This window comes from Bubalus kerabau, chromosome 1 (assembly GCF_029407905.1).
Source record: "Bubalus kerabau isolate K-KA32 ecotype Philippines breed swamp buffalo chromosome 1, PCC_UOA_SB_1v2, whole genome shotgun sequence".
In the NCBI taxonomy this organism is placed as follows: domain Eukaryota; kingdom Metazoa; phylum Chordata; class Mammalia; order Artiodactyla; family Bovidae; genus Bubalus; species Bubalus kerabau.
Genome location: NC_073624.1, coordinates 223,103,178 through 223,120,926, shown reverse-complemented (window position 1 = coordinate 223,120,926; position 17,749 = coordinate 223,103,178). Strand labels below are relative to the sequence as shown.

General features: G+C 45.1%; 1 protein-coding gene across 5 annotated transcripts in view; it reads right to left on the bottom strand.

Moving 5' to 3' along the window:
- Nucleotides 1–3,567: 3,567 nt before the first annotated feature.
- The window catches only part of ARHGAP26 (Rho GTPase activating protein 26), a 467,573-nt gene continuing 453,391 nt past the window's right edge, over nucleotides 3,568–17,749 (bottom strand). For all 5 annotated transcript variants that reach the window (XM_055556593.1, XM_055556623.1, XM_055556613.1 and 2 more), the window contains one exon: nucleotides 3,568–9,759. In XM_055556593.1, the coding sequence (XP_055412568.1) occupies nucleotides 9,671–9,759 (89 nt within the window). In that variant the 3' untranslated portion in view covers nucleotides 3,568–9,670. The remainder of the gene's footprint in view (nucleotides 9,760–17,749) is intronic.

Genomic DNA, 17,749 nt, shown 5'->3' with positions numbered 1-17,749 from the left:
CAAGAGGCTCTTTAGTTCTTGCTTTCTGCCCTAAGGGTGGTGTCATCTGCATATCTGAGGTTATTGATATTTCTCCCGGCAATCTTGATTCCAGCTTGTGCTTCATCTAGCCAAATATTTCTCATGATGTACTCTGCGTGTAAGTTAAATAAGCAGGGTGACAATATACAGCCTTGATGTCCTCCTAGTATGTATAGTATTTCATTCACATATATTGAGGATTCAGTGAGTCAGTACATGTATAGTAGTGTCTAGTACCTAGTAAGACAGTGGTAAATGTCAGCCGATATTGTCACTTATTGAGAAGACAGAAGCCTAAAGGTTAAGGGAGCAGGAGTACCACTCTCAGAAAGCCCTTATCTCCTCATGTTACAATCATAGTGATCTCACCCCTCTGTTGCTTTGTCTTTCTTTCTCTCCCTTTCCTGCCTTAGTCCTTGCTGTCCTTGTGCTTGGGACACTTTTCCATTTGCCTAAGTAGCAAACTTCTATCCATCTTTCAAGATCATCTCCAGTGTCACTTCTTTGTGAAGATGTCTCTGGTATCTGTTTCTCAAAGAGAAAGAATCAATCTTCCCTGGGGCCCAAGACTACCTGCCACACACAGCAAGTGTAGTAATAGCACATGGTAAACTCTGTTTCTTGTACACTAGTCATCAGCAAGGCCAACTGTTGTGTTCCCTGGGGATAGAGATCATGATTTATACTTCCTGGCCTAAATAGCTCCTGGCACGTAAGAGGTCATTGTCAAGTGTTTGTTGAATGGGAGCATGAAAATGGAGGGTGACTGCTCTAAAAAGATGATGGCTCCTCTCTAAGGAAATACAGAAAGGAAATGTACCGAAGCTGCGTCCTGGGAAACTTCAGTTGGACATAGAATTCCCTTGGTGAGAGTGTTAGATACCAGGCCAAGTTCCCATGGGACTGTGTGGAATTTCCTCTAAGGGTCTTGAAAAAGGAAGACTTCTTATTTTAGGGGTGATTCTGATGTGGGTTTGCTTGAAGACAGGTCTCCAGTCTGATCTGAAGTTCATAATACCACCCATAAGTAGTTCAGATGACTGAGAAGGGTCTTGGCTCTTGGTCAGCTGGTCATCCAGATGGTTTCCTGTGTTAAGCACTAGCAAGGAGGCTGGGAAAGAATGTGGCTGCGTGTGTCTGAAAGGAGACCGAGAAGTCTCTCCCACAAGCCTGAATGCTGGAACACAAGTGAGTGGAGTAGCTTGCCAAGGACCACAACATTACTGTGAGTTCAAACACCCATGTCTAATGATCCAATTTCTTTCTTTCAACCAGAAGTGTAGAGAAGACATGAAGGAGGGATCAGAGTCCACAGCAGTGCTCTCCTGCCTCCTGCTACTAGGTCAGCACCCCCAAGGGCCATGCAGCATCTGCCACATGCCAGGTGCCAGGTCCTGTCCTGGTGGGGGTATTAAGAGGGTGACATACAATGCCAAACATCTGATGACAAATAATGAGTTAACTAGGTAAAAAGTACTTTGAAAGGGCAAAATGGTGTGATTAGGAGGAAAAGTAGAAAAGAAGGCTGGTTCCCCTTCACTGTCATCCCTTCATCTAACACTGGCAAGGCAGGCATTACTTTCCCAAATTTTTTAACAGATGAAGGTTCAGAAAACACGGAATAAAGCTAATAATAAAGTATTTTCAATAATCTACTCCCCCAAATGCAAAAGAACATACAGCTATAGTGCTAAAAAAAAAAACAAAACAAAACAAAAAAAAACCCCAAAACTTTTAGTTTTAGGATGCATAGAAGAACAAGAAGTCATCAAATGTGATTTGGTGCTTAGAGAAAGGACCTATGAATTCAAGTCTTGACTGATTTGCTGGTTGGCCTCGGGAAGGCCTATTGGCTATCTGGGTTTTAGAGAACAGAGGCTGGGGAAGGCCTCCTGGAGTCAATGACACAAGACACTTTACAATACACAGTGTGACAGGAGTTACCAAGTGCTGTGGGATACAGTGAGTCGAGTTTGATCCTTTCAACCAAAAACCATCCTGCTTTGGTCCCCACTGGCTGACAATGGCCAGGTAACACAGGGTGACTTTCTGAAAGATGCAGCCTGGCTGGGCATGGCTGCTCACTCTCCCAGGCGATGAGCCTGACCCGCCCTGAGCAGGAGCTGTGTTGGTTAGAGGCTCCCTTGGCTGCTGTGCAGGCTGAACTCAGGCAATCCTGACTTGCCTGGCACAGTTAATGAGTTGTAGCTTAGCATAGTGCTATTAAAAGCAGGGCGAGCCAAAGACACTGACACATTTGGGTAAGAGAGACACACGGTATGAGTGGAGGTTGAGACAGAATCGAGAAAAGAAGGAATGGAAACCCTGATTTAATTCCCCAAAGTGCAAATGTGTTTGAGATCTAAGAAAATCTTTCATTTACATGATTTCAAGTGTCAGTCAAGTCCATGTCTAATCAAGGCACTCTTAGGATCAACCATATGGCTGGAAATAATAAGTGAAAACACCAAACCAACCCCAAGACATGACACAATTTGAGCTCTGATCTGAGTGGGCAGTTAAAAGCAACAAGAAAACGAAAAAAATCTTTCCCATTAAAGAGATGTGAAAGTGGAAGTGAAGAGAGTCTGGTGGGAAAACCAAGGACATAGATATGATACAAATCCGTACATTCATTTCATTCTCCATATGTTGGCAACAGTTGTCTACATGTGCCGCTCAGAAGGTCTCACCCAGGTACCCTGTGACCCCACTCATGTATGATGCTTCAGATGCTGGGCCAGTTTTCCAGGGCAGGGTATGAGCTCAGTGAAGGAAGAAGGTGCGATGGATCTGTGTTGTTCCTGTGGCAAACCAGCCCTTACTAAGGGGCAAACAAGGACAGGATAAACAGTTCACACGTGACCCACATATTTAAATAGGCATCCCTCAGAACCCAGCACCTACTCACTCACCTTCTGCTTTCCCAGGGCAAGCTTCTGGGATCAGAAGCCTTGCCCTCCATCCCCAAAGTCCTGGCTCCCTTGCCCTCTCTTTCTGGCTCCTCTGCTCTCATAGCAGAAGCTGGGAGTGCACTGTGAACCTGGCTCCCAGGCTGCAACTCAGGATGTACCTGGAGGGGATGTGATGAATGAGACAACTCAATAACATGAGCTGGCCTGGGACAACATGTCACAAGTAACTGATTTATTAATACAACCCTGGGAGACACACCCAGCTTGGGGATAGGACTGTCTGCACTCTGGCTCTTTGGTTATTCCAGACTGTTAATGGAAGTTCCAGAAAATGGTTGATTTGACAATTGAATTTAGGAAGAATAAAATATGTTTCCCAGGAGATAAATTCAGAAACAGTCATTGGAATGTGACTCTTTGCAGCTTAATTGTAGTTCACGAGCAGTGGACCTCTCCCTAAAGGAAACCAGAGCTACCCAGAGCACATCAGAAATCAGCACAGCGGTTGTTGCCAGGGACCACAGGAGACCACACTTGTAACTTCTGATCATGGTCTTCGCTTATTTGAAACAAATATAAAAATATGCATCACGTCAAAACAAAACTTTGTCAGAAATTCAAGAGACAAACATACCACCAAATGGAAAAGTCATTTAATTCAAAAATCATACTTCCACTCATTTCACAAAGATTGTCACATAAACCAACCAAATGTAAGAAAGCCAAGTTTCAGAGGCCACTCAACAGAAACTATATTTTCTTTATAGATATGCTTAGTGACACGAAAGCACAGTTTTTTTTTTGTTGTTGTTCTAAAGCCCAAACATGGCAAAATTGTTTTATGAATAACAGGGGGAAAGTTCTATTCTAGTCACAAGTTACTTTTTAATTAAGAAATAGGATTCTACACACCAGTCAATATTCAATACTGAACTGAAGTTTAAAACAGTGCATTTATGGTTTTTAAAAAAACATTAAAGTGCCATTTTTAAGTACTTTATTGATATTATATCACACAGCACTTTATAATATACCCAAAGGTAGCCTAAATTATGAACTAAACATGCAAATATTTTCTTCAAAGTGATGGACAAAATGTCTTTTAGAGTGCTTGTGAACACTATCCTAGTATGAATGACTTACTGTTTATGAGTTTGATCTTTTTTTTCCAACATGACTCTTAATAAGTTAATAAGGAATATAGCTGTAGATAGTAACCATCTGATAAATATGAACAATATTTCAAAATGGCACTTAATTTACATCTTTGATCATTCTGATCATCTATCAACAGCTTCTCTTGTTTCTGTAATTCTCAACCTTTAAATCTTAAAGGCTGTCAAGGCTCAGCAACTGCCAGCTTATGTGGGTTTCTAGAAGAGAGTCTGTTTCGTTATATACGTAAATGTGAGCTGTACACACACACACACACACACACACACACAAACACATACTAATACATATACACTTAAGAATCACCAGATGAACCTCTTTTCACAGGTACAAGGTTGACCCTGGCATCTGGATACCCAAAGAAGCTGCATGCAGGGTCTGTTTGGACAGTTCTATAGAAATGGTTGATGTGGAAAGGTGCTGAATGTCTTGACCCCTCCAGGACTGCCCAGGTAATTCTGACACTTTATCACTACTCCTGGTTCTCACTGACTACACTCAGCAGAATTCTGATTTAATAGTAATTGCTATACTTACATGGGTCCAGGACTGTGCTAAGGTCCTTAGCCTTGCTTGCTAAGGCATTCTGCCTTGAAAGATGTTTTCATCTTGTAGTGTCCTGTAAAACTTTTGTAAAATATTAGTTGTGACCTTTTCATGTGATAGATTCCGCCCCTATTAAGAACTACATTTATCTTTCTTTAAAAAAATCCACAGTTCTTCAGCATGGTTTATCCCTTTCTGCTACTCGCACTACTTTACACCCCATCCTTTTTCTTCTAAGAATACAAGTCCTTCCATTAGGAGGCCACATTTTAGCCAGGGCTGGCTCTGGATGATGTGTGGATTCTCTACGCAGCCTCCCTCTGCTCGAGGAAGTTCCTTAGTTAGATAGGTACTGTAGGCAGTAGAAGGAAAAAACTAATTATGACTTGGTGGAGTCTGGTCTCAGGTATGCTCAGGTTTGTGCAAGGTCCATTATTCCATGGCTGTTGTCATTGGGAGGCTACACTTACAGAAAAGTGATTCTGCACCCAGCACACCAGCCTGACTGTCAAACACATCTGAAGCGCGACAAGATACATTTTTTAAGTGCTGACACAGGGTGTGTGAGAGGACACCCAGGTGACTTAAAAGAGGGGGGCAGGGTTGTCAAGGTAAATAATCACTGTCAAGTTTGCCAGATATGACAGATAACTCCCTAGAAGAACACCCAGGCCGTTCCTGTCCAAGTCAGGCAGTCAAGAGGCTGCTGCGTTCCCTCAGCGCTGGCTACCTCCTTGGGCAATGTGCTCGCTCATAAGACATTCGATGCTGGGGGACTGCGAGTGCCCTAACAGCCGCTGTTGGGCCCAGGAGTTCCGTGTCTATGGAGCTGAGTGGTCCAGACTTGCTTCTTTTGGAAACAAGAGCCAACGATGAAATGTGCCAATAGACAGTCATGAGTAGTTGATCATGTTACTTCAGTGGATTATTTCAGTCTCACTACTCCTCAATCATGGATGTTTTTAGAATCTATACAGTCAAAATAGTTTTTGGTGTCACTGGGGTTGCTACTTTCAAGAGACACAAACTCTCACGGCAGAAGGACCTCCATGTGAGCTACAGGCATGGCATTCGTAACTGCAGTCTTGGCAAACCTGAAATGCCACTGTCACTAGCATGACTTTGAGTTGCTAACGCCAGTTGGCCAATACCTGATTGTTCCATTTCCTCTCTTTCTCTCTGCCTCTCTATCCAAACAGGACTCAGCAAGAGGACATGAACTGGAATTATGCTGGGAAAAAACACAAAACCCAGTTTGGTCTGGCATAAGGAAATACATATCGTCTGTAGAAATACTGAAAAACCAAGCTAAAAACTGGCTCCAATCCTGGGACACCATGGCTGGCAGTGCTATACAGGATCTGTGCCTCTATGTTCAGATTTGAAAAGAGAAGAGAATATCATCAGTCTTGAGCAAGTCAAGACTTTATTTTCCTGCGGAGTTGGGGGAAGAATGTGAAACTAATTGTCTTCTCAAGACATGGTATTCTGTAGCCATGGAATTCTGGGAGTACCTGGAGGAGGAGCAAGAGACTGATCTTGATGCCTGCAGAAGACTCAGGCTATGTCTGCCAACCTGATCCCAGGGCCTTCCAAAAGCAACATGAGACTCCTGGGAAAGCTCAGAGATTTTGCTCCATAGTAGTCCACTCTGATACCCAGTTCACTCCCCTAATCTGCCCTAACATTCCTTTTTCCAGAAGACAAGAGTCAAAAGTGGGGAGCAAAGGTAGTGGAGGGCAAAACCCATTTTCAGTCTGTAAGTTCCTTCTTTTTCGTTGGCTCATATTCTGAACAGTGTCTCCAGTTCTGTAGCTGGTGGGGAGGAGGGGAGCCTGGCCAGGGAAAGGGAAGCAGAGCAGCCATCTGTCAGGGCCCAGCATTGCCCAGAGAAACTAGGAAGGGCTCTACCTAAAATTCCCATTGGCGCCAGTCCAATTTCCCTCAGCTTCAAATCAGGGCCAACTGAGGAGGGAGGGACATGCTTCCAAAGTGGTCAAGGTGGGGCCAAATGTTTACAGGTACGCTTCAGTAAGGAACTCTGAAAGCCAGGGTCTGGACCTTCTGGCCACCCCCACAGTAGCTCCAGTTAAGGTTCTGATGGGGCAGATGATCTAAAATGTCAAATGTATTAAAAGCATTATGTTGCACTCTAGTTAGAAAGCACAGTGGTACAGAGTGTGCTGGTCCCCTCTGGCCCCTGTGAACAGGTCCCCAAGCTGTTCAAAGTCTGCAAGGAGTACATGTATGCTGCCCCTATGTGCCTTTTCTTCTTGGGTTTTCAATAATAGCTTCCCTGAGTCCTATCTCAGTCTTCTCCAATCTTAATTCTTATTCCCTCATCCACTGGTAGTGTCTTGCGTGCTCTGGGTTGGGTAATAGCTGTGTCATCCCTGAGCTGATGGAATGAATCACAATAAACTCCTATTACCTTTAAAGCCATCTAGAAAGCTATAATAGCACAATCTCCATCCCTCTTTGGAGTTTTTCCCTTATTTTGGAGCCAGAGGAAATCTGAGATGAATAAACATGTTTAGGGAAAAAGGAAGCAGCAGCATATCAAGAACTAAATATCCTAAGCCAGTTTTTCTTAGAACCTAGACACACAAAATATTTGCAAATTTTAGCTTGGACTTGGTTATAAAGCCTTATAAGATGTGCCAGAAGAATAAGATACAATGAGCACACAATAATCCCATCTTCTGTCCTGGTACTTTGGGGTACCAAGAAATACACCTGAGAAGAAAAATGAAAAAAAAAAAAAAAATCTAACCCTTGGCCTCACCTGTTTAAATCCTGAGCTTCATCTTACTACTGGGTAGGAGTTCTTGGAAAAGTTAATTGCCTGAAGATGCTCTTTCCATCTCCAAATCCAAAGCCCAAGAAATGCCTAAAAAACCACATCTGGATAAAGAAGACTGAACACCATTAATGTGCCACGTCCACCACCAAGAACCAGCAAGAATATGTGGAAATATCTTCTTCCTCAAGGCAAGAGAGGGGCTGACCTTGGCTCTCTCTGACCATGTGTCCCCTTCTCCGCCTCATATACACACTTGTTCAGCAATCAAAGCTTAAATGTGCGAAGCAACTAGCTTAAAGAATATCAAATATAAAACTTTGCCATATAGTATTTCAAATCACTCTATTTACAAATTTATCTTTTCAAAAAAATGTAAAAGATACAGTAATTCAACACAATTCAAGTTTTTCTTTTCTTCTTTAAAGTTCCCTCAAGAGGCATTCCGGAAGCAGGACACACTCTGGAACAAGGCTGCCATTCCTGAAGGGCTCTCAGGGAGCTTGACAGTCCCTCACTTTGGAGTTGGTCTGCCCAGAATCACTCTTGCAGGGACATTCAAGTGTGGAAATTACTGGGACTCTCTTCTTTGGAAGCCAAGTGGAGTTGAAATGTCCAAGCCAAACTTCCCCATCCAAGGTGGTCTTCCACAAGACCCAGCCCCTTCTGGTCCAGGAAATCCTCTTTCTCAGAAGGTACCCATCCCACCTTCCATGCCCCAACCTTGTGGCATCCTCCTAAATCACAATGGCTTATGATATTAGTCTCACGCCCCAAAAGCCTGAGAAACAATTCCCTTTTTCTGAGTGGCAGTGAACATGTATGTCCTTTTAAACTGGAGGCCATGGGGTTATTAGCTCAGGAGTCATGCCTGAAAACCTCCAGGGCACCAGTGCTGAGCAACCCAGGGCATGGCCAGGGGAGCTGGTCAGTGGCAGGCTAGAGGCAGGCAAGGGCAGGGGGAGGGACAGGTGAATGGGAGGGAACGAGAGAGATAGAGGGTGTCCCTCTTTAGGAGGCAGCATGTTGCCCTCTAGAAAACAGACACGAGTTGCATGCAAGAACAGAAATATTAAGCCTGTATGTAATTTAATCTCAAGAGGTTACTAGAGTTTGCTCCAAATATATCCTGGTGCTGCTGAAATTCATCAGAAAGGGAACAGTTCTCAGCTGCTATTCCATCTGCCCCCAAGTAGACCTTGTTAATTAAAAGTCAGTCAGTCATGTCTGACTCTTTGCAACCCCATGGAATTCTCCAGGCCAGAATACTGGAGTGGGTAGCCTTCCCCTTCTCCAGGGGATCTTCTCAACTCAGGGATCAACCCAGGTCTCCTGCATTGCAGGCGGATTCTTTACCAGCTGAGCCATCAGGGAAGCACAGAACTTGACCAGGTTGTTGGAAAACCATTCAAAAAATGACTGAAGCGGGGAGGAGGCAAAAAAATATGTCATGCAAAGATTTTGTGTTACTTTTTGGTTTGGTTTAGAGTAGGCTGGGTCGCCATGGTTATGAGGTGATGGCAGCCCTCGGTGGCAGAGAAGTTCCCAGCTTGGGAGGGGGGCCCTGGAGTGTGTGTTCTCTTGCATGAGAGGACTGGACAGAATTCTGCTGATGCTGGGCCAATGGCTGCTTGAGAGATGGTGAGATTGGATCTTGTGTAACCAGTGCCGTGACCCCTCTCCATCCTTCATGCAAACAAACAGAGCCAGCAGCCTGGAGCACTGCGGGGCTCAAGTATTCAGAGATGGGGTAGAGTGAGTGTCTACTGTAAACAAAAGCAGTGGACCCAGCCTGGATCTCAGGCCACTGCCCACCCTGTCAGAGCTGGCTACACTGCACGCTCTTGGGGACTACTTGTATCTCACTTCCTTTTTCAGAAGGTTGGGTTTTAGATGACTGTGAAAACAAAATGAGCACACCCCATGTAGGGTGCTAAATAAGAGACATGGCTCTGTAAGCCTTTCTCGTGGTAATCAAAACCAAATGGCCTCCTCTGCCGATTTCCTTCTGTTTCTTGCAGTATCACCGCATGTCAGCTGAGATGATCACGGGGATGTGTGACACCAGAGTTTAGGAAAACGTTCGTGCTGACAGGTAGCAGCAGAGTCAGTCACCCTGTATTTCTCAGCGGCAAAGAGCAATGGTCCACAACACTGGAATCAGCAGTTGTCATGGATACAGTGGAAAGCTCAGCAGTTCTGCCAGGGCTCCTGGTTAGAGGAACTCCACATAGTTCTCGGGTATGAGGCCCGTCTTTCCATTCAGAGTCCCCTCCAACCAGCCAGGCTCCTGGGACGGATGCACTGTATAGAAAGAAAGGAGAAAGAGAAGATGACGTTACACACAGGGTAAAGGAGGGGGGGATATGGACTGCGCTGGTGTGGAGGAAGCTTACAGATGAGTGCCGTTGCCTGTTAAGGAACATAATTCTTGGACTTGTTTAAACCAGAGGTTTTTCACCCACTGGGGGGACCTGGTGAAGGTCATTCTGAACTTTCTCCATAATTAAAAGGAGAAAAGACACAGACACTTAAATTCTACTTACAATTTTAGGAGTTTCATGGACTTTGCGAAGTTCCTGATTTTAACTTTAAAGAAGTAACATTTCAATTTTTTAGGCTAGAGGTCACAGTCATGATATGCCCTCTCTATTTTTCCCTAGGTATCCATCCATCTATGTGCTCATCTACCCACCCAGTGCTGACTATGGACCAAAGTACCCATGGAGGACTGTTGAGAACTAGTCCTTAAAGATATCTAGCTCCTAATCATTTTACTTCCCTTCAAATCCTGACCCTCTGCTTCCAATTTCCTTGCAAATTCCCTCTGCATTTTTAAAAAGTACCTTATAGTCTTTGAATGGCCCTCTCTCATTTCCAACCATACCCTTCCTTAGTTTTCTCTCCTCTTCTCTACAGTTTTCCTCTTTCCTATATACAAGTCTGAGAGCTGTCCTCTTCCTCTCTATTGCAATTTAGAAAATTTCTACCTCTTTGATATTTCCATATCCAAAGACTACATACCCAATGTTCTGTAATATGACAATCCATCTCCATGGAAACCACTGTGACATTGTAAAAATTACACACACAATCCAGCTGAGTCCGCAAAGCAGTCAACAGCAGGAAAGGAGAAAGAAGGGATCATGGACTTGGGAGAGGGGGCTGTTCATGTTTGTGAACTGGGAATATACAAACCACTCTTGGGTGAGGCAGGACATTTGCTCCTAACATTTTAGGAAAACACCAATCTTTCCAAGAGTGTTTGGAGAGAATGAATTCCCCCCATTCCCTTCCTAGGCTAATTGAATGACTTCCTGAGTTCATTTTAGAAAAGCATTTCCACCGTCAACACTACAATACAACTCTAGTTTTGGTCTGTAGGGAAAGAAGGAAGAACAGAGACCAAAGAGACTAAATGGAGAAGCAGCAACAGGATCGCCACTGAGGCTTACCGAAGATTAGTGTCAACCTTGGCTAGATTTTGAAGGCTTCTGTAGGAAAAGACAAAGTCAAACACCTATGAGCTGGCCTCCAACATGTTTGCATGCTTTTGTTTCTCTAGGAATAGATCCAAGTAGCAAGGGTACTTTGGATTCATGATACCACACAAGGAGGAGTCTGGGAGAGAAGTTCCATGGAAGAATACAACATAGCTTAAATGCAATGCAGTCTTCAATGACCAAGCTCTCTCAGCCCACCACTGAAACGCTAGCACCCAAACACCCCAGCCTCCTGCCCATCTATCCAGCTAACATTGTCAAGATTACTTCAGTTTCTTCAACCTATCAAGTGGTGATTAAAAAAAACAAAACAAAACTCTCTTCCCCTCAGTGGACTCTTTTGGAGGTTCAGGAGCCAACATGGAGAAAGCACAGTAAATGCTCAGCATGGGTGAGTCAGTAGGGGAGCCTGCATCATTTGACCAGTAATTTGGACTGGTCAGCAGGACTTTCCTGGTCAAACTTGAGTCTCAACAACCTGGTCTCAACAACGACCTAAGCTGGGGGAAATTTCAAATGTTCAGAACCCAAATCAAACAAATCAAACTCACTCCCATAAACTAAAGACCTAGAAAGAATAAATCAACACACAAATTAAAAACCTGAAAAAGACACCTTCTATTTAATAGCAAAGCTCCTCGCTGAGTTGCTATTCTACTGGAGGCACTGAGTCCATCTCTTTCAGACTTTCTCCGTTCCTGTGTTCAAACACAGCTCAGGTGCAGAGATGGTAATGTGTGCAAACATTAGAAATGGAATTTGCAGAATAAGGGAAGAATCAGAGGGGACAAAGGAGGCACTCCAAACTAAAGAACGAGAGAAATGCCATGGGGGATGGCAGAGGATGACACAGCCTTTGGGTCAGACTGCTGACACAGCGGAGTCAGCAAGTTGGGCTTCACTGAGGCATGGTACCAGACCAGGTGCAACAGAGCCACCTGCACAGTTATGGAAACCGCAGATTCCTAGGCCTCGTGGCACATGGGTTATAGCAGAATCTCGAGGAGGGAGCCCAGGGATCTGCATTTTAACTCATTCACAGAAAGTTATGACTTCTCTGTGCCAAAATGCCCCTGCAACGAAGTGGTAGAACTGACGAAGAAAAGAGGCAGCCCCAGAACCCCCAGCTTTCTGTCATCTTTTGTTTCCCTTCCTCGAACTTCAAGGCTCAGCTGAAGCCCCACCTCCTCCATAAATATCCTCATGGAATGCCATCTACCTGCTCCCTCCCTTCCCCAGGCTCCTGGAATGCTCATCATACATACCGCATATTATTCGTAGGTCTTATTAATGCTATTCAAATGTGTTAAGCTTGTTTTCCCTAACTAGTTTTTCAGTGCATTTTAGTTTGTATTCTATCATTCGACATACTTCACTCTCCTCCGGGGAACTACAATGAAAGAAGCTAACACCTACTAATGGTGACTGGGAAATAGCCAAGGACTCAGAGACGGACTCATCTAATCTTAAGGATCCTACCTTGTACTACTATTACCCCTACTTTATAGCTGAGAAAAAATTAAGGCTCAGAGAGGTAAACTAATTCATGCAGGGGCACCATGTTAGAACCAGGATTTGAACCCAATTTGTTTGATCCCAGAAACCAAGCCCTTTACCACTATATCACATCCCTATCCAACCAGAGATGATCCTTGAGAATAAGAATGATGGAGAATAAGAATAAGACTAACTGGTGGACCTCTGTTAAGTGCTTCCCCTGCAGGACCTCTTTTCATCTTTACTATGACTATAGAGTTGCTCCTGCTGTTATTCTCATGTTACTAATGAGAAACAAAGACTCAGAGAAGTTAAACTTCTAGTCCCAGTTACAGAGCTGGCAGATGATGGAGATGGATCTGAACTCAGGACATCTGACCCCAGGCTCTGAGGCCTGAAGTACTACCACTTTGGCCTAGCCTAATGCTCCCTGGACACTAAAGATGCTTGTAAGTACTTGTTGAGTTCAATCACACCAACATCCAACCTTCTGAACTGTACCAGTGTCCCCTGTGCTATGTAAACACACAAGGTGTTGCAGTGAGCTGCCTGGGCAGCTCTCCAGCCCAGCAGGCATCATAACAAATAAAAGCTGCTGCTGACATGGGTGTGCTTACTGCCAACTACTCTCTCTCAGCTCGGTCCACATTCACATCATACACCCCTGCTCTGGCAACTCACGCTGTCCTGGCTCCTTCACTCACGATGGACAAGGAGCAACTGTGTGCCTGAGATCCTGAGAGCAGGCTCCCCAAGGGGAAGCAGCACTGGCTGGAGGAGTGCAGACCCTTGTGTGGTTGAATGAGTGGACTCGTTTAACAAATGTTACTTCAGCATCTACTACGTGCCACATTCTGCACACAGTACAGAACCAGAAGAGAGACTGCTCTACGGGAGGGGCCATCTACAGTAAGCAAGCATGTAATTTTAGGTAAACTGATGAGGGGAGAACGAGACTAAGATCGGGATATGGGTGGGTGGCCAAGAGTTTGAAGAGTCAAAACCTAAATAATCCAAAGTGGATGGCCACGCAGTGGGTAATGCCAAGTGAGAGGGCCCAGGACGGGGAGAAGCTTGTTGTGATTTCAGAACAGTGCCGTGTAAGTTTTTCTTAAAAAGCCAGATCATCAGTGTGTAACCACTCAAGTCTGTCACTGTTGTGCCATAGATAATATATAAACACAAGGCGTGGGTGGCTGTGTTCCAGGGAAGACTTGTTTACAAAAACAGTCGGTGGGCTGGATTTCACTGGCAGGTCATAGTTTGCCGACCCTATTTAAGAACATAAAGGACTCAGAGGCTGCTATGAATCAAGGGAGGGGAAGAGGGGGCCAGAAGGCAGGGGCGGGACCTGAAGGACCTCATCGATAATTCTAAGAACGACACGAGGCTACCAGAAGCAAGAGAACAACATGATGTGACTTCCATTTTTAAACGATCATCTGGCTGCTGTGTAGCACCTGGGCTGTGGGGCAGGAGTAGATGCAGTAAGACCAGTTAGGCAGCTGGTAGAAACGCCCGAGGGAGACATGGAGAGGCTGGGGAGGCTAAGACTCCACTGAGAAATTCGCTGGGAACCCCACTGCCTGAGATGCCCTTTATCAGCAGAGGAAATCTGGGGCGGCCCTGCCTGCACTCACCACTGCACCCTGTACCCCAGGAAGGAAGGATCTGGCCCATCTCACATTTGGATAAAGAGCTTCCCAAGAACCCAATTTTAGTGAATGCCATATGAATTTTCCAGGTATCAGTAATCGCACTGCTTCTAGATGACTAATGTTCCTGGGAACACCAGTTATTTCTCTTTCCAGTTACTGTCTGAGGTGCTCTTGGTGAAAGCACAGTTTCCTAGTAAGATTGGCCAGCGCTGACACTGGAGTTATTTCTGAGTATTGAGCAGCCATTACCCACTGCACAAAGTCCAAGAGCTGACTGAGCATCCTCGCCAGATTCACAGGGGGCCCCTGGAATCCAGAAGCTTGGAGATTAATCATTAGGAACAACCGACTTTCCCCTCAAGGAGCCCCTCCCTCTTCCTCCTCTTTTCTTCTTCTTGATCCTGAGAAAAACAAGACACACACACACACTCACTCACTTACTCTAACTCTGTCATTAGAAAACTTCCTTCTGATTGATCTGATGATTTAATCTGACAGCTACAGAGCATACAACTCACGCTGCTAAGGCCTTACCTAGGATCTTCAGCAACAAATTGCTGAGTGAGAGAACAAGGAAAAAATCTCTCTGAATAGTTCTTTTCTTTAATGTCCACTTTTTTCCTAAAGAGGCAAAGGGATGGAGCAAGTAGGGTCTAAATAGCATTTTCTAAAAATTGGAAGTCATAAAACATTACCAACCAACTAGATTAAAAACTAGATCGACATTTTGTCAGATCCTTCTTTGACTGCAGCTCAGTAAACACTGAGAGGTGTTGTCTTTAAGGCTTAATGCGGCCTTCTGCCTTTCAGGGAATTGGAAAGGTCACTGGCATTGCTGGTTAAAAAGAAACTAGTGTCAGTAATGCTGTTGTGATCCCCAGAGACCACAGGGAGGCCCGGTAAGTACTCTGCCTCTCTCTTGCTATCAATGGCCCTTGTGGGGTTAAGACGATTACTAAGTTGAGGGGCAAGAGCAGTCACAGAATCTGCTGGGAAGGGAAGGACTTGGCAGTTAAAAATCAAGTATCATTTCTTTTTTCAGTTGGCTAGTTAAACTACTTCAAAAAGGAGACTTAAAAACTAAAGAAGAGGGGAATGCCAAATTGTATAACCCTGCTGGAAATCAGTTGGGCAGTTCCTTCAACAGTTAAACGTAGCGTTACCACGTGACCCAGCAGGCCCATGCCATGGTATAGCAGCATTACTCATAAAAAGAGCCAAAAAGTAGAAATAATCAAAATTTCAATCAATGGATAAATGGATAAACAAAATGTGGTATATCCACAAAAAGGAATGGAGTTCTGAGGCATACTACAACATGGATGATGTTGAAACTATAATGCAAAGTGAAAGAAGTCAGTTACAAAGACCCTGTATTGTATAATTCCATTTACACGAAACATCCAGAGCAGGCAAATTTATAGTGCCAGAAAGCAGATGAGCAGATATCTAGGTGGGATGGAGCAGGCTTGGGATAAATGGGGCATGACTGCTAAAGGGAGCAGGGTTTCTTTGGGGGTGATGAAGATATTGTGGAATGAGATAATGATGATGGTTGCACAACTCTAAATATACTAAAACCCACTGAAATGTACATTTTAAATGGGTAAATTACATGGTATATGGCTACCTCAATCAGTTCAGTTCAGTCGCTCAGTCGTGTCCGACTCTTTGTGACCCCATGAATTGCAGCACGCCAGGCCTCCCTGTCCATCACCAACTCCCAGAGTTCACTCAAAACTTATATCCATCAAGTCGGTGATGCCATCCAGCCATCTCATCCTCTGTCATCCCCTTCTCCTCCTGCCCCCAATCCCTCCCAGCATCAGGGTCTTTTCCAATGAGTCAACTCTTTGCATGAGGTGGCCAAAGTATTGGAGTTTTAGCTTTAGCATCATTCCTTCCAAAGAACACCCAGGACTGATCTCCTTTAGAATGGACTGGTTGGATCTCCTTGCAGTCCAAGGGACTCTCAAGAGTCTTCTCCAACACCACAGTTCAAAAGCATCAATTCTTCAGTGCTCAGCTTTCTTCACAGTCCAACTCTCACATCCATACATGACCACTGGAAAAACCATAGCCTTGACTAGACTACCTCAATAAAGTTGTCTAAAAAAAAGTGGAAGAAGGCTGAACTCAGGAAGAGGAGTCCCAAACAAGACACACACGCTTACACAAACCTTTTGTGAGCTTAAACCCACTTTGCCCTGGGATCAGGGGTCTTCTGTGTTGTCAGAGTGAATAGCTGATAGGAACACAGCAGCCCCTTGTCCATCGGGGTACAGTAGTGAACTGTGGTTTAGAAGGCAGACCTTTAAGCTCTGGATTTACTGCCAGATGAGGGGACCTCTCAAAGCTTGCTCATGTATGTACAGAAGCCCCTTCCCTGCTGACAGCATAGCAGCAGAGCCCATGCAAGCAGCCCACTGATTTGTCTGCCATGAAAACTGTGTCATGTCCTGGCTGGGCTGTGATGCCCCCGCACATGGGCCTATTCACAAGGGACACTCGCCAAGGACATGGCTTTAGACAACCTTCAGTGGACTCACTCCATCTTCATGTGTGCCAGGATCTAAAAGCTCCAGCTGCTGACAGGAGAGGTGGCTTGGCTTGCTGTTTGTACACCTTGATTTTTAAAGAACTCAAATGAAACTTAATAGAGCAAAGATTTAAGGACAGTGCCCTGGGGACTTTGAGAACCATACATGAGGTGCTGTGGGCTCACCCCCAGCCCTGCAGGCTCAGATCAAGGGCCACCAAATGTGACCTGGGAATTCCCCAGGTGCTCTGTGACCTGTTTCCCATTTTACCTACTCAAGCCTGATTATTATCTCTGCCGTGCTGAAGGCAGGGGCTGGCCACACAGTGGCGAAGCCCCCTTGCATATGGATACACTCAAGGCTGGTCCCCAGGAGCCCATCTCTGCTCTGGCTGGGACCTCAAGGCCCTTACAGAGAGCCAGGATCCGGGGTGTTGAGGTGCAGTACCTACTGCCCAGCTGAGCAAGCCAGAGCTGGGGACTGTATTAGCAGCTGAGAAGGAAAACTGTCATTGTGAATGATAAAAGCATCAGGGTCTTTTTCTAAAACAGACGTAGTGAAATGATGATGATCATAACAACAGCAAGACGCTGAGAGCTTAGTGTGTGTTGAGTACCACTTTAAACATGTCATGCACACTATCTCAATCTTCTCTCACATCCATCTGTTCTCTTTCTATGACAGAGAGGACTGAGGCACAGAGAGGTTAAGTCACTGCTTGAGGCCACACAGAATCAAGTGGTCAAGCCAGGGATTGTGCTACAGTGGTTCAGGCTGTCCAGTGCTGCACGGGAGCCCTGGCAGTCCCACGTTTCCAGGTCTTTGGCAGGTGGTGGGAGGTGTGGTCCAGCTCTAGGCAGCGCTGTGTGGCCTGGATGGGGCAGGAGCATGGGGCAGTGTTCACTCACCCCTGCCGGGGAACTCTGCCCCTGCCCCACCTGAGGTCAAGGAGGGAGGCCCAGAGCATGTCCAGTTCCTGAAACCAGGCAGCTGGTTTTTGCTTCCTCCTTTGAGCAAAACAAACAGACCCTTTCACCCAGGCATCTAGAGGGATTAACCCCCAAGGAGAACTACATCTGGGGACATCTCAGCCACA